The 20,643-nt window shown below is 47.9% G+C and overlaps 9 protein-coding genes across 9 annotated transcripts; 5 read left to right on the top strand and 4 right to left on the bottom strand.

Moving 5' to 3' along the window:
- Window positions 1-503: 503 nt before the first annotated feature.
- N7471_002042 (shugoshin family protein) lies at window positions 504-2,600 on the bottom strand (the record flags this gene model as incomplete). Its single annotated transcript, XM_057274762.1, has 4 exons — window positions 504-1,423; window positions 1,476-2,005; window positions 2,059-2,473; window positions 2,552-2,600. 4 exons carry the CDS (start codon window positions 2,598-2,600, stop codon window positions 504-506), a joined length of 1,914 nt encoding a protein of 637 aa, XP_057139400.1.
- Window positions 2,601-2,963: 363 nt separating this feature from the next.
- N7471_002043 (DASH complex subunit DAD2) lies at window positions 2,964-3,502 on the top strand (the record flags this gene model as incomplete). Its single annotated transcript, XM_057274763.1, has 3 exons — window positions 2,964-3,195; window positions 3,252-3,311; window positions 3,375-3,502. The coding sequence occupies 3 exons, from the start codon at window positions 2,964-2,966 to the stop codon at window positions 3,500-3,502; spliced, it is 420 nt and encodes a 139-aa protein (XP_057139401.1).
- A 1,494-nt stretch (window positions 3,503-4,996) lies between these two features.
- Window positions 4,997-5,374, top strand: N7471_002044 (uncharacterized protein; the record flags this gene model as incomplete). The annotated part of the gene is made up of 1 exon (XM_057274764.1): window positions 4,997-5,374. The coding sequence occupies one exon, from the start codon at window positions 4,997-4,999 to the stop codon at window positions 5,372-5,374; it is 378 nt and encodes a 125-aa protein (XP_057139402.1).
- Window positions 5,375-5,952: 578 nt separating this feature from the next.
- Window positions 5,953-7,892, bottom strand: N7471_002045 (cytochrome P450; the record flags this gene model as incomplete). The annotated part of the gene is made up of 4 exons (XM_057274765.1): window positions 5,953-6,429; window positions 6,492-6,610; window positions 6,677-7,434; window positions 7,524-7,892. 4 exons carry the CDS (start codon window positions 7,890-7,892, stop codon window positions 6,125-6,127), a joined length of 1,551 nt encoding a protein of 516 aa, XP_057139403.1. The 3' UTR covers window positions 5,953-6,124.
- Window positions 7,893-9,981: 2,089 nt separating this feature from the next.
- On the top strand, window positions 9,982-12,285 carry N7471_002046 (glycerol-3-phosphate dehydrogenase GUT2; the record flags this gene model as incomplete). Its single annotated transcript, XM_057274766.1, has 4 exons — window positions 9,982-10,412; window positions 10,505-10,764; window positions 10,820-12,148; window positions 12,206-12,285. 4 exons carry the CDS (start codon window positions 9,982-9,984, stop codon window positions 12,283-12,285), a joined length of 2,100 nt encoding a protein of 699 aa, XP_057139404.1.
- A 283-nt stretch (window positions 12,286-12,568) lies between these two features.
- On the top strand, window positions 12,569-14,277 carry N7471_002047 (uncharacterized protein; the record flags this gene model as incomplete). Its single annotated transcript, XM_057274767.1, has 5 exons — window positions 12,569-12,732; window positions 12,977-13,670; window positions 13,721-13,918; window positions 13,980-14,123; window positions 14,176-14,277. 5 exons carry the CDS (start codon window positions 12,569-12,571, stop codon window positions 14,275-14,277), a joined length of 1,302 nt encoding a protein of 433 aa, XP_057139405.1.
- A 1,773-nt stretch (window positions 14,278-16,050) lies between these two features.
- N7471_002048 (uncharacterized protein) lies at window positions 16,051-16,353 on the bottom strand (the record flags this gene model as incomplete). The annotated part of the gene is made up of 1 exon (XM_057274768.1): window positions 16,051-16,353. The coding sequence occupies one exon, from the start codon at window positions 16,351-16,353 to the stop codon at window positions 16,051-16,053; it is 303 nt and encodes a 100-aa protein (XP_057139406.1).
- Window positions 16,354-17,071: 718 nt separating this feature from the next.
- On the bottom strand, window positions 17,072-17,257 carry N7471_002049 (uncharacterized protein; the record flags this gene model as incomplete). Its single annotated transcript, XM_057274769.1, has 1 exon — window positions 17,072-17,257. The coding sequence occupies one exon, from the start codon at window positions 17,255-17,257 to the stop codon at window positions 17,072-17,074; it is 186 nt and encodes a 61-aa protein (XP_057139407.1).
- Window positions 17,258-19,692: 2,435 nt separating this feature from the next.
- Window positions 19,693-20,574, top strand: N7471_002050 (uncharacterized protein; the record flags this gene model as incomplete). The annotated part of the gene is made up of 4 exons (XM_057274770.1): window positions 19,693-19,765; window positions 19,827-19,866; window positions 20,012-20,115; window positions 20,174-20,574. 4 exons carry the CDS (start codon window positions 19,693-19,695, stop codon window positions 20,572-20,574), a joined length of 618 nt encoding a protein of 205 aa, XP_057139408.1.
- Window positions 20,575-20,643: the final 69 nt, after the last annotated feature.

Below are 20,643 nucleotides of genomic sequence, written 5' to 3' on the forward strand. Positions count from 1 at the left end.
GGGGTTTTCTGATTGGCAAGGCAATGCGAGACAAGGCGATGAGTCGGAACTGAGCAAAGCCTAAGGCTTGAGTTTGGGGTCTGATGCACAGCCATTTTCGAAACCCTCCCGGCTGGGGTCGTATATTCCATCCCTCCCTCTGTGGGTGAGTTGACGAATCTATGTCTATGCGCGGTTGTATGACATTTGCACGACGCTGGGACAACCCAGCCGGTGGGTGGCTTGCAAGAAAACGTACAATGGCATGATCAAAGAGTCAGAGGAAGGGCATGCCGTGCGGCGGTTGAATGGTCATTGAAAGATGAGATGAGAGCTACTTGGCCTACTTGAAGCATATAGAGGGAGTTTGGTAAACAAGATAATTAAATTTGTATTGGGAAGATCGGGATCGCAGTGAGGGGGTATCTGAAACATGACTGCAGCCTGGTCTGGTCTATAATGATTGTACATAGGCGAAGGATAGAGAAATCCTGTTTCTGCAAGCGCTAAAAGCAGACTTTACTTCATACCATCATGCTTTTTCTCCTTGCAGCAACGCGCTGGCCACGCCTAACGTCACTGGTATCCATTGTAGCACCGTTTGGTCCAAATGAGTCTTCATCTTCTGGAGAGTCGCCGATTGGGGATTGTGGTTCACCCTGGTCCACGTCGTATTGTGCCATGTTTGCTGTTGTACTTTTGGGGTTTGACGAGTGACGTCGAGTCTGACGCCTCGAATTCAATGGCTTTTGAGATACTTGGGCTGAGATATCCGCCAGACTGTCCTCGATCTCTTTCTTAAGGCCAGAGCTTGGATTCCCCGCATCGCTGTCGTCTTTTGGGGTCGACGATACCTTGCGTTTTCTACGGGAGACCATTGCTAGCAGCTGTTCTGAGGATCCATCCACGGAAAGATCTGAGCTCTGCGCCGCAAGAGTGAAATCAGCCGGGAGACTGCCATGAGGCTGGGTGTGGCCGCCCTCTGCGCCGTCCAAACTTTCCCGACCTGCCAGGAAACTGGAGGACCTTCGCGATCCAAGTGCAACAGCATCGATCATTTCCTTGGTAGGGCGGCGCATCTTGTCCCGTAGGTTAGGCTCTGCATAGCTAACCACAGCACCACGACGTCGGGAAGGCCGAATTGCAGACTCTTCCTCCGTCCTCATTGCATTCGGATGTGGTGACAGTGCTGACTGGCGTGGGGCTGGCTCTTCCAGCTGGGGAGGGGCAGAGCGACTGGCGCGCTTTTCTTTGTTTGTAGGGGCGATTCTGGACACTCGCGGCTTTTGATTGACGGTCTTGCCACTGAGTTTCTCGGCATCCTTGACTTTCTGTGGCGAGTTGTTATTCTCGTCACCCTTGGTACACCTTTGCAGAAGCTTAGAGTCCTTGTACGAAGACATGCGGGCCTTCTTGGGAGAGCCTAGATTGGAATTTGCACTCTCTGTTCCGGTTGTTAGCTATACTGTATGGAACTAGAAGACTGCAGAACATACTTGGTTCGAGGACCTTCCGCACAGACAGGACAGGGGTTTTTGATCCTCTTGTCACTTCAACATGGCTTTTAGTGGGTGACTGGTCTCGCTGTGTATCTTCGAATGGGTTCATTTGCTTTTTTGGGCTATGGCTGGGGCGGGTGAATTGGAATTCATCTTCGTCGACATTAAGGTTGGACGTAAACCTGTCATCATCTTCGGGTATGTATTTGCGCTTCGTCGAAACCGATGTTGCGTGCTGTGTTGTATCAATGGGCGGATTTGGTTGTCGTTCTGTTGGCAATGGGCTAATTTCAGGCGCAATAATCGAACTCGACTTCTTTTTCTTGCGTGTCTCGAGAGTTGGAGGAAGTAATGGCTCTGGTTCTTCGGGTATATCATTGTTGATCTGGCTTCTGAATGTTGATTCCGGTGGCGATGGACTTGAATGTTCGATGGGTGCATCCTCTTCCTCCGGCATGAAACTGAACTGTGGCGGAGAATCTAGAATGCTGTGGTCGTCGTGGACCAGGCTGTCGAGTTCCTGGGGCCTAAAGAGGGTGTTAGCAACTTGGAATAGCCCGAGAATCTCGAAGATCCTTACTCTAGGGTCCGCCGAGGGTAATATTTGTCCTCGACAATGGCAGGAAGCCTTCCATCTTCGCCTTCCATCATGTCTTCTGTCCTAGGTCTCGACTCTACCGCCTGCTTGGGTCTATCAGACTGTTCGTCGCAAATCTTGCCCACCTTGCGGGGTAATGAGCCCAAATCTGCCGCCAAATTGCTCAACTCGGCTAGTTTGGCATCTAGCTTGGATTTGATGTCGTATATTCCATTGTGCAGCATTTTCCCTGCTTCCAGTCTTTCAGTTTCCTGGGTGAGATTGATGACCTGTTTCCGAAGCGACACATTCTCCGAAAGTAGATGCGACACTTCCGACTCTAGGCTGCGAATACGAAGAGATTGCAAGGAATTCACCCTCGCGATCTCACGGTTTTGTCGCACAAATCGTCGCTTCACTGGATAGAAACAAAAGAGGTCTCACGTCAACTGCTAGCTCTAATCTTGTCACACAGTGCTAGATTGCGCGAACTTACAAGCATCAATGGACTCGGCAGGAGCCGCATAGTCATTCAACCGAGCCATGGTGTAGGCTGGGAGGGGCAGCGACCACTGCGTAATCAGATGGATTGCAAGACAATCCTGGTGTGCAGGTGGAATGGACTTGAAGTTGCTATCGATTCCACAGATTACACACCAGGAAGTGACTGTGTGTGTTGGGTGTTGAGTCTCGAGTATGGGGATACAAAGAGAGAGAAGGTAAACAGCGACGAATGCCAAGCTCTTGTTGATGTTTGTCCGCTTTTGGCTTAGCCCGTCCCGTGTTTGGATGACTCAGCGCCCCTCCCAAGTTGGGCAGGTTGGGGTTTGTCCAGCAGGTACGCGGAGACTTTGACGTTTTTCGTACCTTGTACTCCGTACCTGCTTCTTCGCTACAACTTTCCCATAATGGCATACTCCTCACGACCAACTTCAATGCTTCCAGGTGCTCCTGGTGGCTCATCTATGCGCCAGCCCAGTGGTTCTCAATCACAACAATCTTCGGCGTTGTCGGCCCGCATTGCGGCCAAAAAGGCTGAGCTAGAGAATCTGCGACAACTACGTGATCTGAGTGGAACATTGGCGATTCAGATGCAAGCTTTGGATAATAAAATCTCCACGCTAAAAGATGGCACCGAAGGTTGGCCCACCTATCCCTTAATTCGATCTGGTCGCTGACTGTACCCTGTTAATTAGCTGTTGCATACGTGCTTTCCAACTGGGATAATGTTATTAGGGCCATCACTCTCGCCTCGAGTAAGCGCTACTTTCTAACCTGGAGATTCCATACTGACCTTTTTTTTTTTGTGTCTGTAATAGGCAAGGCAGGCGGACTCTACGAACCTGAGTCGGATAGTAAGAATGTGGAGAAACCGCGCAACGACCCTCGGCTGCCATCATCGCTGGTTCGCATTCCAGCTGAACCACGTGATAAGACTGGCGAGTGAATCAGCCAGTGACGCATCTCTTGATCCCTTCGACTCCAGCCACCCGGCTGAAACACCCTGAATGATCTCATCTTTTGCGGCACGCCTGAATCATTGGAAGTTCTATAGGCACCCCCATGCACTGGCTCGATATTTCTCTCCGGGTTATCTCGCCCATATGTATGTCGGGCTACTCCATGCAGAATTGGCGATTGCATTTTGAGAATGCACTCGGACCTACTTGGCTTATGTCAGTATGACCAATGAGTGGCCTTCCCAAAAAAATGATTATCAAAAGAAGAGAAGACTTCAAGGTCCAATCATGGGGCTTCTAGTCATCTTCGCAGACAGCACGATTTTATCTGAGAATCAACGAGAATCCATTTCTCGCGTGACCAGCTGATTGCTATGCAGAGTTCGCATGCAATAAAGATGGTTATCTCGAAATGGCAGACGAATCAGAAGACGAGGATTAAGAAGATCGTTTCTTTTTTCCCCTCACTCCCTCAGTTTTAGTTCCTTTTGAAACTTCTGCACTACTGCAAAGATAATCATTGGTATAGGAATAGCTGCATAGCAGGAATATGACTGGATACCTGGATGATGTGATTGGCGCATGATAGAGTGTAGCTCACTATGTACACTATAGTATGTATGGGCAATAGTTACTCCGTACAAGTTAATAGAGTCAAGGTTTTTTTTAAATTTTTTTTTCAGGCATCATGAGACCAGGGGAAGAGCTGAATGGCGCTATGATGCCGATCCGAGGAAAATTCTTATTACCAGTTCGAGGTTCCTGCAGATTTTTAGGGGCAAAAAAAGGCGAACGGACTCTTAGGGGCCTATTTAGGTACCTACATATGTACATATGTGGATATATGTACGGATGTACTGTATTTAAGTACATGGTACCTTGGGGGGGGAATACTTAGATTGGAAGTACTACTATTAGTTGGTTACATATAATTTATATAGCGTTATGATAAGTGCGGTACTTACATATAGAGTACCTTCAATACCTATATCAATTGATTCTTTTTCTTTTTAAGCGCCCGAAGCACAACAATTCCAACGCCCCCCTCTTTTTCTTCCAAACGTGGACTTCATTCGACATGCGCGATTATATTTCCCCGCAATAGCCGTGTGGCTTTTGTACTGTGTACGTTGTGACATATTTCTATTCATTATTCGATTTCTCTTTTATTCTAAGGACGTTGCCCATTCCATTACGTGGTATGGCATGATCGCTGTGTGACACTTCGACAATGTCAGTCTTATGAGGTGATCTTAGGCTTCTTTACTTCTTCACTTCTTGACTTCTTGGCTTTTGAGCTTTGATCTTTTTCTTCTCTTCTATATACAATCCTCATTATCCTCATCCCTAAATCCCTCAATCTCTCAATCTCTTAATCTTGCAACCTTATAACATTACAACATTACAACGCCCCAACCTCAATTTGATTGCTATCATTACTTTACCTTAACCTGAGAACACCGTTTCTCTCATATACAATCATGTCAACTGAATGGTCTTTGGACTTCTGCCTGGTCTGTGACCGTCAGACCCTAGGCGCTCCCTACTGCTCCCAAACGTGCCGCCTAGCGGAGCTGGACGAGGTATCGGATGGAATGTCACGAAGATCGAGCGCAGCATCTACACATTGGTCTGAGATCAACCAGGCCCAAACTCAAATCGAGGCCGTCAATGCCCCGGACGCCCATAACCCCTCTCGAATCCTATCTGTCTCCTCATCTCAAACCTCACTCTCTTCGCTGAAGAGCAGCACATCCAATTCCTCCAATGTGGCCGACCGGCTCCAGGATGAATTGCGCGATTATGCATCTTGCTTCGACCAAGTCCGCGACCTGAAACGGCGCATGACTACCACATAATTTCAATTCGAATTCGAATTCGAATTCGAACTCGAACTCAAACTCAAAATTTGTGCTTCTCGAGCCCATCCCACATCTGGATGATACCGAGGGCACCCAAATGCATGCAGCCCTCATGCTGCTTTCTGATCATTTGCATATCCTGGGTATCAGGCGTTGTTGTTGGAAAAGATAAATTATTTCCTTGTCTATTTTTTTATTTTTATTTTATTTTCTGTTTTTCTTGTGGATTAACCTGCCCACTTTGGTCTTTCTCACGAACCTATACCCCAACTGTTATATATATATCATGATCATCGGAAGGAGTTGAATCCAGGCCAAGGTGCCTCATCTAATTAGTTATCTACCAGACTGCCTATAATCAAAATTGGAATTTTGGATGATATTTTGAAAATAAAAAGGAAACACCTTCATGTTCTCAGTAGATCACCAAAGCCCAAGCCTGGATTGGGTATGTTAAGTGTTGTCAGGTCAATTTCCCACGTCAGTCAAGGTGGGTACCCTGAGGAATGTGTCCGATGGTAACCATCCAACCGGGAATGCTGGATATATCAATTAGAACCACGACTCCTCGACTCCCCGAGACAGCAAAGCTGTATGGAACCAGCAATCCGAGATGCAAGCACAAGCACCAGCTCTAGCCCAAGACCGCCACATACCCCTCGGATATCCCTCGGCCGGATTTAGCTATGTGCAGAAGCAAATCCCTTCCCACCCAACTTGATGCCAAAGACGATGTGGCGCCGTTCACTACGAAAGGACCTTGGACAGAGCCTTTTCATTCTTCGGCACGAATCGGACCTTATATTTTTGAGGAATTGCCACCAAACTAGTCGGATCCGAGTTACCCCGGAGAGGGTGGCAGTCTGTTTTGTCATGAGGTTCAAGGCGGAAGCTGTTAAGGGTGCGGATGAAGACGAGGTAGAGCTCGCGATTGGCTAGCAACGAGCCGGCGCACATCCGGTAGCCCATACCGTACGTAAAGAGAGGCGCGTCGGGCTGCTCGAGCCAGCGCTCGGGACGGAACTCATCCGGGTCAGTCCACACGTCGGGGTCTATGAAAGGTTAGATGTGTTTTCTGGATATACTGTTTAGGTGGATATCAAGTTTGACTCACCCATGTTGCATGCCCAGGCATTCAAAAAGAACACTGTGCCCTTGGGAATGGTGATTCCCTTATATGTGATATCCTTGATTGAGGTGCGAGGAAGTGCTAATCGCAACACTGTGAAGAATCTAGGGTATTGTGGTTAGTTCAACGCCCATTCATAGCTCATTGGCAGCGATGAAACCAGAACATACCGAAGACATTCCTTGACCAGAGCTGCAATATACGCACACTTCTGATCATCGTCAGAAGAACACATGGGATCATCCTCGCCATACATCTCCTGGATGGCCCTCGCCGCCCGATCCTGGATATCAGGACGCTGAGCTAGCAAACCCAGACTCCACGCAACCAAAGTGGTGACAGTATCAAGGCCGCCAGAAAGCATAGTCAAGCTAATCGACGTCAACTCCTCACTATTCAGTTTAGCCTCCTTGTCCATAATGACATTGGCCTGAATACAAGGCTTATGCGTCCCCTTTGCCATGCGATCATCCAAGTCACTATTAAGCGCACCGAGGTATTTATCACGACGGATTCTCATCTCGGCGGCTTTCTTCGAGTTGGAGCTAAACGGGTTCAACCGTAGGAGAGGGATATAATCCTGCATGTTTCCGGTGGTGCTTCGGAACCGACTGATCTCTTCTTCCACCTCGGTGATCTCATTGAACAAGTCCTCTTCTTGCGACGCAATACGCACGCCCCAGTTCAGAGTCAACGCCAAACTCAAGCTTAGACGCTGAATCATGGGCATGGGGTCCACTGGTGTCTTCCCGTGATTTCCATATCTGTGCAGCTCTTCCACAAAGGCCTTTGACTCGACATCCAAGTGTGACACGTACGTATCGACAGAGGGGCGGTTGAGAGCCGATGCGGCGCCCTTTCTACGTCTCTTCAAAGACTCGCTGTAGGGCGAGGTACCGATGGTCGTTCCGGCAGTATTAGAGACAATCTAGGCGAGTTAATCATCAGTTTCAGTTGGAAATTTTTTTTTTTTAGATAAAAACAAAGCCAGCACATGGCACAACTCTGATAACCAACCTTATGGAAAGTATAAGTTTCGGGCCTGGAGCTCAAGGCCTGCGCATTCTGACCAAAAAGCACCTTTGCCGACGCAGCAGAGTTGACCACAACGACGGGGATGTTCCCCAGCTGGATCTGATAAACGGCGCCGTGTTTTTTCGACCAGAGGCGATACTGCTCCGCAGCGTCCGTACGAATCTGCGCCAGGTTTCCAATCAACGGCAATCCGCGAGGACCCTTCATACCCTTGACACGGGCGGAATCACGAATGAACTCATTAATAATGATATAGAGGATGGGAACGAGGAGGGCTGCGGTGGCTATCGAGTGGTAGGGATACTGAATCACGCTGCTTTGCAGCGATGCCAGGATAGCGGCGATGGCCATGGTGCTAGATGGTTATGGGATAGACTCTTGGAAGTCTATACAAACATAGTGAACATATCATAACATGTAAACCTATCAGAGCTGGGGGATATATAAGTTAGGAATATAACAGCTCTAAGGGGGCACTGAATGGAACATTTCCGTGTCAAGGTCAAGCATCTTCTCTAGTCTACCCCACACTACCCCAGGTCTGGCCAGGTTCTTTGCAGCTATGTTCAGCCGAGGGTGTTCCGCACTGCGGGATTATTCCGATCACGGGTCTGATGCCCTATATATATATATATATTGCATCGGTTTACCGAGGTATGATATACATATCATATTTTAGTAACTGGTTGTTTTCATATTGTTTGGGTCAAGTTGAGTATCATCTCTGTTTTATATTGTGGTCTTAGTAGAGGTTCACTTTGTTCCTATGTGATAATTGTGCTTTTACATCAAATGTTATAAGTAGAAAAGACGACTGCACAAAGTATGCTTTTTACTGCCTTCGCATAAACCAAAGAAGACATAAAAAAAATGACATCTAAAAAGAACATTCAAAAATCACATCGGATGATGCTTACATATAACATCCTTAATACCATCTTGGTCCAAATAGATCGGATTATTAAAGTCTTACGTCGTCAAGGACAGAGGCCGCATAAGCGGCCGACTATTCTTGTACATATTCGTCTTTCGCGAAGACCCTGTTGGATTTGAAAAAATTGTAGACTGGGGTATAAGCGCTCTTATTTGAGTGGACTTTGTGGGATATCCATATCCACCAATGATAGAAAGATTTATTTTCCCAGATGTTTTTTTACAAGGGGTGTTTCTCTCCGAGCATCAGGAAATGCTTCTGTTAGTTTTTGAATAGTATTTATATAGTTGTTTATAGTATGATATGATGGTCGAGACCACGCTATGTATTGTTGCATAAGGGGCTAGTGAAGATCATATCCACTCGCGCAAGGACTCCTTGCTTTTTTTAAGGCCTTCTAGAAACAAGAGCCTCATCCGCTAAATTTTCTAATCCATATTTCACAATTGGATGAAGATTTCATCGTCTTGTACGGAGTAGGCTAATATCAAGAGACATGGATGATGCCATTTTTGACCAAAACCGGAATCCAACCTTTAGGGATTGGCACAGTGGGGCCAAGGATAAAGAACAAGGATAAGGAAGATACGTGTGCACAGGGGGAATTGAACAATTCCAGCAAGTGGAGTAGATCCAAACAAGGTGTTCATAACGGGGAGCCCCCTGGGCTCCGTGGGCCGGATGGGGCGATATGGCAGTCTGTGACTGGTCGGTATTCATGGAGCTCTCAGTCAGGTGGCCACGAAGAGATTGATCGAGTCCAGACCCTTTGAGATAGATCTGCAGTCCCGGGGATAAAACGCGTCGGGCCTGGAATGACTGAACGGATGCAGAATCGGCTTCCCGACACCGTTTATACCATCTGAAAACATTGTAATCTTTGAGGTATCAGGGATCCCTTTTGGGAGAGCTGGAAGTTGAGATTTGGAAGTTGGAAGCTGCCCTGGAATTCAAAGGAAATTTCTTTGCGTCATGTGTCGGAGTAGAGACCCGGATGGAGTTCCCACTCTACAAGTAGCCAATTGGTGTGAAAATGAGAAAACAAGAGGCGCATATGGGACGTAGCCCCCCATCTCCACTGCCAAGTTGCTCCAATGGTGATCTGCCCTGCTCCCATGACGCAGAGCTCTGCCTGTACTCGTGACACCCCTGTATTCATAGTGGAAGGTGTAGCGATCAAGTATCTGGTACTCTGTACCTTGAAGATTATCGCAAATCTTGCCTTTCATAGATGTGTGCTGTTGCCAAGTTCATACTGTAGTTTTTTTTTTTTTTTTTTAAAAAAAAGCGAAATTCCCATAGCTACTGGTCTTCCCGCCTTTCGCCTCTCCCCTTCAGTTATTCCTCTCCCCTCAAACTTCTCTTGAACTCCTTTCCTCTCCCCAATTCTCCCTAATCATCCTATCTTCCTCTTTTGGCACATATTTTTTTATGAAGGAAGAATCCCGGCATATTTTGAACATTTAATCACGTTACATCACCGTACATTCGGAAAAATCGCAGATAATGGCCGCTCGGCACTCGCGCAAGCTCTTGAGACCTCTCCTTTACACATCCGCGGCCGCCGCCGCAGGAGCAGGTGTTCTCTACATTTCTTACCGTCCGCGAAATATTCCGGGTCTCGAAGCTCCTGCCGTTCCCCCTCCAGGTTACCGTGAGGGCAAGCTGGTCCCGCCCAGTTTCCCTTCAATCAAGTCTCGCCTCGAGCAGATTCAGGACCTCAAGCGCAGTAACGACGAGGAGGAATATGATTTGCTCATCATTGGTGGTGGAGCCACTGGAGCTGGTATCGCATTAGATGCCGCCACCCGAGGCCTGAAGGTCGCGGTGGTGGAGAGAGACGATTTCAGTTCGGGTACCAGTAGTAAGAGTACCAAGCTGGTACACGGTGGTGTCCGTTACCTTGAAAAGGCCGTGTGGGAGTTGGACTACAACCAGTGAGTTCTTTTCCCTTTTTTCTTTTTCCCAAAATATTTTGTGGTCAAAATGACCGCATCCCCGCGCATCCCTGCTCACAATCGCATCGCAGATATGCGCTAGTGAAGGAGGCTCTCAGAGAGCGCAAGTATTTCTTGAACACCGCTCCCCATCTGTCATCATGGCTGCCAATCATGGTGCCTGTTCAGAAATGGTGGCAGGCTCCCTATTTCTGGGCCGGCACCAAGGCCTATGACTTCTTGGCTGGTTCCGAGGGCATTGAGACCTCGTACTTCCTAACCAAGAGTAAGGCCATTGATGCATTCCCCATGTTGAAGCGTGACAACATCATTGGAGCAATGGTGTACTATGGTGAGTAGCGAACGCGGACTCTGCGAATAAATGATTTGGGCTAATTTCCGATAAGATGGTGCACACAACGACTCCCGCATGAACGTCTCCCTCGCCATGACTGCTGCGCTCTACGGTACCACCGTAGTGAACCACTTGGAGGTCACCGGACTGAACAAGGATGCATCCGGCAAGCTGTGCGGTGCGCGCGCCAAGGACATCGTCACAGAGAAGGATGGCCAGGTCGCCAAGGAGTTCAATATCCGCGCCAAGGGTATCATCAACGCTACTGGTCCCTTCTCTGATTCCATCCGCAAGATGGATGAGCCCAATGTCAAGGAGATTGTGGCCCCCAGTGCTGGTGTCCACATCATCCTGCCTGGTTACTTCAGCCCCTCAAACATGGGTCTAATTGATCCTTCCACATCGGATGGACGTGTGATTTTCTTCCTGCCGTGGCAGGGTAACACCATCGCTGGTACCACTGACCAGCCCTGTGAGATTGAGGCCCAGCCTCAGCCCACTGAAAAGGACATCAACTGGATTCTTTCGGAGATTCGTGGCTACATCGCCCCCGATATCACCGTCGATCGAAGCGACGTCCTTGCTGCCTGGTCTGGTATTCGCCCCTTGGTGCGCGATCCCAAGGTGAAGAACTCGGAGGCTCTCGTCCGCAACCACCTGGTGACCGTCTCTCAGTCTGGACTGTTGACTTGCGCCGGTGGTAAGTGGACTACTTACCGCCAGATGGCCGAGGAGGCCGTGGATGAGGCGATCGACGTGTTCAAGCTCAAGCCCCGCCAGCTCACCACCCTTCCCGACATCAGTGGTGTCGGCGGCAGTGGCCTGGTTGCTGACGGTGCCGTTCTCGACGGTAGCTGCCAGACCCACCAGGTCCGCCTCATCGGTGCCCACGGTTTCTCCAAGACCCTCTTCATCAACCTTATCCAGCACTTCGGTCTCGAGACTGACGTGGCCAAGCACCTCACCGAGTCGTACGGTGACCGTTCATGGCAGGTCGCGGCCTTGTCTTCCCCTACCAGCGAACGTTTCCCCGTGCGTGGCTGCCGAATCTCCCCAATGTACCCCTTCATTGATGGCGAGATCCGCTACGCCGTCCGTCACGAGTATGCCCAGACCGCCGTCGACGTGATTGCCCGTCGCACCCGTCTGGCTTTCCTGAACGCCGAGGCCGCCCTTGAATCCCTCCCCACCGTGATTGATATGATGGGCGAGGAATTGCAATGGACCACCGCCCGCAAGGATGTCGAGTGGAAGGATTCCTTGACTTACCTTCGGTCCATGGGTCTGCCCAAGAGCTTCATGGGCCTTTCGCGCCATGATGTCCAGAACGGCCGTGTTAAGCAGGTCGACGATACCGAGCGTGCGACTTTCTCTCGTAATGGTATGTTTTTGAAACCTGATAAAACAATTCAATGAACCACAGTGCTGACCATCTTAGAACCTCCCGCGGACATGATTGAGAGTGATGTACGTGCTACTATTGCAGCTCCTGCTGCAGTAACACCCTCGCTCAATTAGATGACGTGTGGTATATATAGACCGGGCTTGTATAAATAGAAGCGTTCCCTTTTAATTTTTTTTGGTTCCAATATTGATTTCCCTTCATTGACACTCTTAAAAACAGAGACTTTGACAAAAACCCTCAACCTCCCAAACCCCAAGACCCTATAATGACGCTTTCCATAAAAAAATAAACCCATTCACATTCGGAAAGTGCCACCCCGAACTTGCGAGTAGTTTCATTTCCCTCATTTTCCTCAATTCCCTCAATTTCCCTGGACTTTGTCAACACTCACACATCATGAACCCCAATCAGTCTGATGTTGATCTCCAACCGCTGAGCTTCGTGAAGCACAAGTTGGATCCGGATAAAGAGTCCGTCTTACTAAGGCCTGAGTTGGAGGAACAGGATCCCTTTGGAGATGAAAGCCAAGCTGGAGTGAAGTACAAGACCATGGCGTGGTGGTGAGTATTTCTTTTTTTTTTTCATGGGCAGAGCGAAGCTCATCCTCTCAACAGGCAAGCCGGCATGAGTAAGTCTATGCCTTGCATATTGCCCAGCTTTCTCTAACAGACCTGGTCAGTCATGATCGCAGAAACCATCTCGCTTGGTATCCTCGCGCTGCCCAAAGCGCTTGCGGTGCTAGGTCTTATTCCGTACAATCTCCTCCCCGTTGACTGCAAAGGCTGAGCTAACCTGTTTGTTTAGCGGCATTCTAGCCATCCTTGGAGTTGGGACAATCTCGACGTATACTGCATATACCATTGGGCAATTCAAATGCCGACATGTCCAAGTGCACAGCATGGCGGATGCTGGTCATCTTCTGATGGGAAGGATCGGACGGAGTACACTGGATGTGGCCCAGCTCATCTTTTTTGTGTTGGTGATGGGGAGCCATGTCCTCACTTTTTCGATCATGATGAACGTCCTCACTGAACATTCCTCCTGCACCATCATCTTTTCGGTTGTCGGTTTACTCGCCTCATTCATGTTGACCCTTCCACGGCGACTTGAGAGGCTTTCTCACATCTCCTCCGTGAGCTTTGTGAGTATCGTCGGAGCGGTTCTCACTGGTATGATTGGGGTCACCCTTGTCAAACAAGGACCAGTGCATGTCCCGGCCTTTTCGCCTTCGCTCAAAGTGCATGATGCGTGCCTTGCCATTGCAAATATTATTTTTGCGTACGCAGGACATGTTGCATTCTTTACCCTTTTTTCTGAGCTCAAGGAGCTTAAGGACTTCCCCAAGGCTCTGGCGCTTCTGCAGATGAGTGAAATAGTCTTGTATACGGTGGCTGCTATTGTGATATATGCCTATATTGGACCGACTGTCAACTCACCTGCTCTCAACTCTGCAGGACAATTATTTCGCAAGATTTCCTATGCAATCGCAATACCCACGGTACGTACCTTTTTCTCGTTGGCTTCGGATATGAGCTAACCACTGGATAGATTGTGATCGGGGGTGTGGTGAACGCCCATGTTGCCGTCAAGTTCATCTACGTTCGTGTCTTCCGGGGAACCAACTCGATGCATAGCCAGTCATTCATGGCGCGGTTAGTGTGGGCCATGATATGTGCGGGGCTTTGGATCTTGTCGTGGATCATCGCCGAGGGAATACCGGTCTTCAACGATGTACTAGGGCTTGCGGTGTGTACTACCTGTCTGACCCTGGCCACAACCCGCAAGAAGTACTAATCATTCGAACTAGAGCTCCTTATTTGCTAGTTGGTTTTCATTTGGTCTACCTGGGCTATTTTGGCTCTATTTGAACCGAAGTTGTTGGTTCCTGACCTGGCGACAGAGGGTGTTGTTTTGCTTCAATATCTTTCTGGTGTTTCTTGGATTTCTCATTGTGAGTTAAGTTCCACTCTGGTTTGCTCGATCAAATTAACTTACGCCACCAGTGCATTGTCGGGTTGTATTCGTCTATTCGGTCGATCTTTCACAACCTTCGCGAGAGTGTTGGGGGAGGCAGCTTCTCATGTGCCGACAACTCCCTATACTGAAGCAGCCTCACAGCCACAAAAATTATGATTCGAGGCGGGGGGAGGGGGGTGGGCAATTACACTTGGGGCACATCATTAGCGCGCTTGCAGGTACGAGGAACATAAGACGCAGGGAACTATCCAGCTACATTGTATATGAATAAATTGAGTTCTCCTGCACAGTTTAACGGATGTAGATGATGCCCAGGCAGCCGAGACTCTGCGGCTGCTACTCTTCAACGGCCAAGTGGACATGTGCCAGATATCACAAGGGATCCTTGTCCTCTCAGAGTAAAGTGTAGTTTCAGGGATTCCAGGGGAAACAGATGACACCATTTGGACAAGGATGATTGATGCGGAGAAAGAATAAGATTAAACTTCACTCGTCCCAATTGTCCTTTTAGGAGAATCAGGTCATACCCTGAAGTTAGAGATAAAAGCCAGGCTACAGTAGGTACCATCGGGCGGTACCACGTGATCACCTCGGAATCATTTAGGGTGGATATCACATTGTTATAAAGTATAGTTAACTATACAACTATTCTCAGTATCTATCGATTCAGGCCTTTGAAGCCCCGGTTAGTTTAAAAACCCAGGCAGTTCAGAGGTGTGCTCCATTCTATAAAATAAATGAGGACGAAAATAGGGGGCAAAAATAAGGAAAGCAAAAGTTGCCAGACACTATATGTGGATAACGCTACATAATAGACACTAACAGTACGGAGTACGTGGCTCATACAGGCGCGACACTAATGAATGACTCGCAGCTGGTACCCTGGGAGTTAGTGCCGGGGAATTGGCTGCAGCTAGTAAGGTCACATACCCGTTGGTAACACCATCTCGGACTAAATTAATATGCTAATATAGTAATTAAGCTAGAAGAATAGAGAAAATTAAATAAATTAAAAAAGTAAAGAAAAGCCAAAAAAAAATTCAGAAACAATAATTAAATAAAAAGCCAAAGAAGCGGGAATATATATAGCAAAGCCCGTGGCAAAAAGTAATATTAAAATGGTATAGGACTACATATGTACCTACCTAGGTAGGTAATATCCGCTTCCTACCTAGGTAACTAACAAATGATTCTCATTAACTAAATTATATTTTTAGCCTAACAAGTTCTCCCATATAGATTGGCTTCCCCTCTTTTTTGCGTAGAAGCCCGACGCATGTATTGTGTCCCAATCAAGACAGGGATCAGGACCAGCCCATATTCCCTGTACACCAAAGGCACCAAAGGGTGAGGAAAAGTGGAACGAACAACAGCAAGGCAGACATGCATGCCATCATCACACCATTTCCTCTAGAACTGGGGAGAAGGGTGTGACCAGGAAAACCGGTCCTTCGATTTGCTCGATTTGCTGTGTATTCAAGTCCCTTGGATTCGATCCAATCCCAATGATGCACCCCCCTCCCGCAAGGCAAATCCCGAGTCCATCGTCTTTTGCATTGCACGGACTGTAGAACAACCGTGTTGATCTTGCATATTTCATAAAATGAAGCGGTATATACCGGCGGGATCTGATTCTGGTTCTGGCTCTAGTTTCTGGTAGACTTGAAGCTGGAATGGCGCCATGGGATACCAGTACCAGCACCAGTACTATGCAGGTAGAATGAGATGGAGGATAGCAATGGGCCCCGTGATGCAGGACGTTGGGCACCTTTTGAACCCACACCCAGTCCCTGTACCGCGCAATTTCCAGAGACATCATGCGGAATCCCGGAAAAGAAAATGGAAGACCCTCTTGGCCAGTGCAAACATCGTGTACCGATATATAGGCAATTCAAGCGTAGCTAGTTGGCGACGCCATCGCAATTTGTGGTTCCTTGGTAATTGTTCCAAAAACGCGCCACGGCACTCTGGGCGACGAGTGAGCCACGGTAGCGCGTGGTAAGGAAGTAATTAAAGAGGGCGAACTCGTCTGGTGTGAGCACATAGCTATCTGGTTGGGCCTGGATGCGATTCCAGAGTTCGGTAATGGCAGCTTCCAGGACGGCGGCGGATTGGGCATTCACGGGGCCATCTTCGCATTCCCGAGCTTGTTCTAGAGCCTGTCGAATCTCCGGCCAGCTTTTAGACAGAGGAAGGTTGGGCATATCGTTGGAGAGGGAATGTGTTTAGGTGTTCAGCTGGGGTGTGCTGTGTTTGGGGGTTGTTGTTGAGGGAGTTTTCACGATTGATGTTTTTTTTTGGGGGAGGGGGAAGGGGGGGGAGTCTTGGGGGAAAAGGGAACATGTGCGCCGCGAGGGCTCGTCACAAGCGAAAAGGGTTTCAGGCCAAGTAGAATGCGGAAGAGATGAGACTGTGCATAAGACCAAGAAAATCCGAATCTTTTTTTTTTGAATAATTAAATGGGAACAGGTGTGGAGCAACGGGAGAGGGGGGGAAACCGGGCCAGTAGTCCCGAAATGCTATGTTTATAAGTGTGACATCCGATAGAAAGGTAAATGCAGATGGAATTAGCTGACTTATAGGCTGTGGGACGAGGTTCAGAAACCAGGTCGGACTTCGCCCCGAAATTGGAGTCAAGGAAAAGATAGTCCAAAGGAAGTATATGGTCTTGCCCTTTCTCTAGAGAGAGACTTGAATGGGACCACCATTCAAGTCTAGGAAGACACATAATCCATAAGGCCACAAGAGTGTAGTGTGCACTCGGGATTGCGCCGCGCTCCCTTGGCGTAACGGTTTTCTCGGGCAATTTTAATGACATGCTCCGGCTAACATCGAACTAAGCCGTCTAAGACCCAGATGAGACGGTGGAGACGGTGGAAACCGTTGCGAACGCTAAGGTGATTCGTCGATGAGTTATAGGGTTCAAGGGTCAGGGTCGCTTAAAGCCGTCGAATTGTGAGGACCCCAATGGTTGGAGGAAAGGGGGGATCCATTAATGGCCCCCAGAGCAATGTCCGGTGCATCAGTTAAGTGGAACCGGTTGTGGTCCTTGTCCTTGCGGTCCTTTTGAGGCTCGTGGGACTTGGATCCCCGAAGCATTCCAATCATTGCCGAGTTCGATATAAACACTGCGTTAGCGTGTTTCTTCCTAGCCGGATTTCCCACTTACACATGATTTATTCTTTTCAGATTTATCCAATTGGTGAATTGGTCTCGGCCGGTGATCTCACCATGCTTCGTGCCGACATGGATATGCACTGGCTTCCGAGACACAGTTTTCGAGAATTCAACTGATTCCAGGGGTTGTTCGTCCGAAACCAAAATGCCGTGCTTTTCGCTAGCAATATCAAAATCGCCGTCCTCTCCGATGCAGTCCGGTCACATAATCACATTCTGTATGCCCGAGGTCGCATTCAGGTGTTCTCTTTTTAATTTTATTGGGGGGTTTTTTTTTCTTTCCGGCAATGGCCTGTTTACCCATTTCGACAGAGGCAACGCGTCGCAGACATGAAATGACGCATTTGATCTGGCGAATACACCATTGTTTTTGGTCCAGTTGCGTGAATTAGGCCCTTCGGTATGATCTCGGCCGTTTTCCCGAATACGTCGAGCTTGACGAAATCACGCATATTGAGGGATGCGGTATCCCAAAGCCCTAAGAAGCAATCGAGATTGGAAATGGGATTCTGGACCAAAACATGGCCAAATTTCGAGAGCATGCATTGGGAGGCCCAGAATGCTAGACCGGGATATGCTCTTTTCCAGAGAGGCAGAGAAGTGCCTGAAGACAAAAACAAAGAAAAGAAGAAAAAGCGGGATGTGCCCGCGGGCCACACAAAAGCCCAACTCTAAATGTTTCCAGGGCTCCCAGGGCTTCCCCGGTTTCACCCTTCTTCCCTTTACACACTTCTTACTCTATTACTTTCTCTCTCCTTTGAACGAACTACCAACTCACAAGCACGCAGCTCTGGGTTCTGGAATAGCGATAATCTATGGGAGAAAGCGGCCTAACATTGCGAGAGCAAGAAGCACGTCTGAAAGCACCTGCTATGGCACTCCGAGGGATCCGGGCATTCTCCCGGTCTCGGCCGCATACAAGTATCATGAGGTCACAGAGTTATTGAATTCTGCCACGGTGAGCTGTATCGGGGGTTTGGATTTGTTTTAGTTAACTCGGAAACATTGACCCTGTTCACTGATACCAAACTCAATAGGACCATCCCAAACAAGATCTGCGCAGCAGAAGCGAGTTTGGATTACATTGCAAGAATTTCTCTGCGAAATGCAATTGTGTTACTGCCTCAAATAATAGGGTCAGAGCAGGATCCCAATCATCAACCCGGGATGAGGAAAGAGATCTTATGGCCTGTGCGAACCCCGAGGAAATCACATCCGATCTTTCACACAGAATTAACAATGTGAACATTCTGAGCCACTGATGGTATCATTGCCTTGCCTGACTATTCGTTTGAGAATTTGAGTCTCTTCCCGAACCAGTATCTTAGCCTGAAACAGCTTTCGTTGGCTGAGAGAATGATACTGACATGACACGTAATGAAATTATTGATCAATTGGCCAATTGCTTTATGAATTATGTCGTTTACCACAGAAGCTTATATAGTAGTATTATTATAAATATAAAGGTTATACATAGAAAGGTCGTTTTTACAATTTAAGCATTTTCCCGCTTTTTTCCGCCGTCTACCTAACAAACTAAGAAGGGGGAGAAAATATCTATAGAACAGACATCTAGAAAGACTATCTAAGAAGCCTATCTGAGAAGACTACCAAGAAGGCATATAAAAAAGACATCTAAAAAGACTGCCCCAAGCTTGACAAGGCCGCATAAGCGACTATTCTTGTTTGTTTTACATTCAATAGCCCAAGTCCGTCTTTGCTTGTGTTGTTGGCTCTTTCTTACGTTCCAAGCTCTCCAGGGCTAGATTTTTATGTTATAAAGCCTCGCACCTTTTGCTCGTTCTGCTCCGTCTGTTTAGCTACTCTATTGCATTCTAAAATTAACTATACACAGAATTACAGGTTCCGTACATAAAAACCAGGTAAAGACTGTAAACTCATATACTCCGGACAATATCAAAAGGCTCTTTCAGACGGTTCGTAGGATTTGAGCAAGCATATACTGCATCTTAAAACAAGAGTTATACAGTGTACTCAGTCTCTTTCTCTTGCTTTTTATACAAACAATAACTATGCTTTCAGTGCCGGGAGGCAGATGTGTGCATAGTATTTTAGCATAAAAAGCCAAGCACAATTGACTGGACCAAAAATCAGCCAAAAGAATTTCCCAAGTTTATTTTTCGACATTTCCGGGGATGAATACGGCCTCACTGGCTTCGAGCCCTGGAGCCCTGGAGATCTATACCGCTGACTAAGCCAGAGATAGTCCTGATGGTCCCAAGATAAAGATTCCCCCACCAGCGCCATTCCAACTTTTGACCTACGCCGATCACGAATTGCGAGAACCCGATTTGCCCGAGGTCGAAAGAAAAGTAGAAGGATTGGATATTGTCATCATTGTCACCATGGTTTTCTACTTTACATCGAATGTCGTCGAACCCTCCGCCTTTATTTATGTCGGCAAGGACAAATTCGAGAGTATGCCACCGACTTGGTCAACCGCCAAACTAGGGAATAAACTTTCTAACAATGGTATCAGACGAGGATCTCATAAAATATGGATTGGAAAATGATGTCTGGTATGTTCCCTGATATATATTTGTAGAACTTTTAAGACTGATATTCTTGCGCAACAGGGTCAGTCTTTCTCCCTCCGACTTGCGACAGCGCCAATTGTCCTAACACCTCTCGACACTTGTAGTTCCACGTCGACAATTTGTCAAGTGCACACGTGTATGTACGCCTTCGAGAAGGCGAAACATGGGACAACATCGCCCCGCCGCTTCTAGAGGACTGCGCCCAGCTCACCAAAGCGAACTCCATTGAAGGTCAGTCCTCGACATGAATCCAAGCATTTGGTACCGGTGGAGACTTACTTCTGGAAAGGAAACAAGAAGGACAATATCACCATTATCTACACACCATGGTCAAACCTGAAGAAAGACGGGTCAATGGCCGCCGGTCAAGTCACATTCCACAATCACAAGCTGGTCCGCAAGGTCTATGTTAAGCAGCGCGAGAACCCAATTGTCAACCGGCTGAACAAGACCCGAGTTGAGAAATACCCCGATCTCCGAGCCGAGAAGGAAGAGGATGCGAAGCAGAAGCAGCGCGGTGACCGCAAGACCCGAGATGAACAGCGTGCCAAGGAAAAGAAGAAGCAGCAAGAGTATGAACAGCTCAAGTGGCAGAAAGATCATGCATATGATGATATGTTCACGGATGAGAATCTGGAGGCCAGCAACAACCAGGACCGTGGTGAGGATTTCCTCGACGACTTCATGTGATGGACATGGCCGTATTTTCCGATGGAAGATAACCTTTTCCTGTGTGTTACTTTGAACAGCCAGCGAAGT

This window comes from Penicillium samsonianum (assembly GCF_028829775.1).
Source record: "Penicillium samsonianum strain IBT 33392 chromosome Unknown utg000002l_segment0_segment0, whole genome shotgun sequence".
Taxonomy (NCBI): domain Eukaryota; kingdom Fungi; phylum Ascomycota; class Eurotiomycetes; order Eurotiales; family Aspergillaceae; genus Penicillium; species Penicillium samsonianum.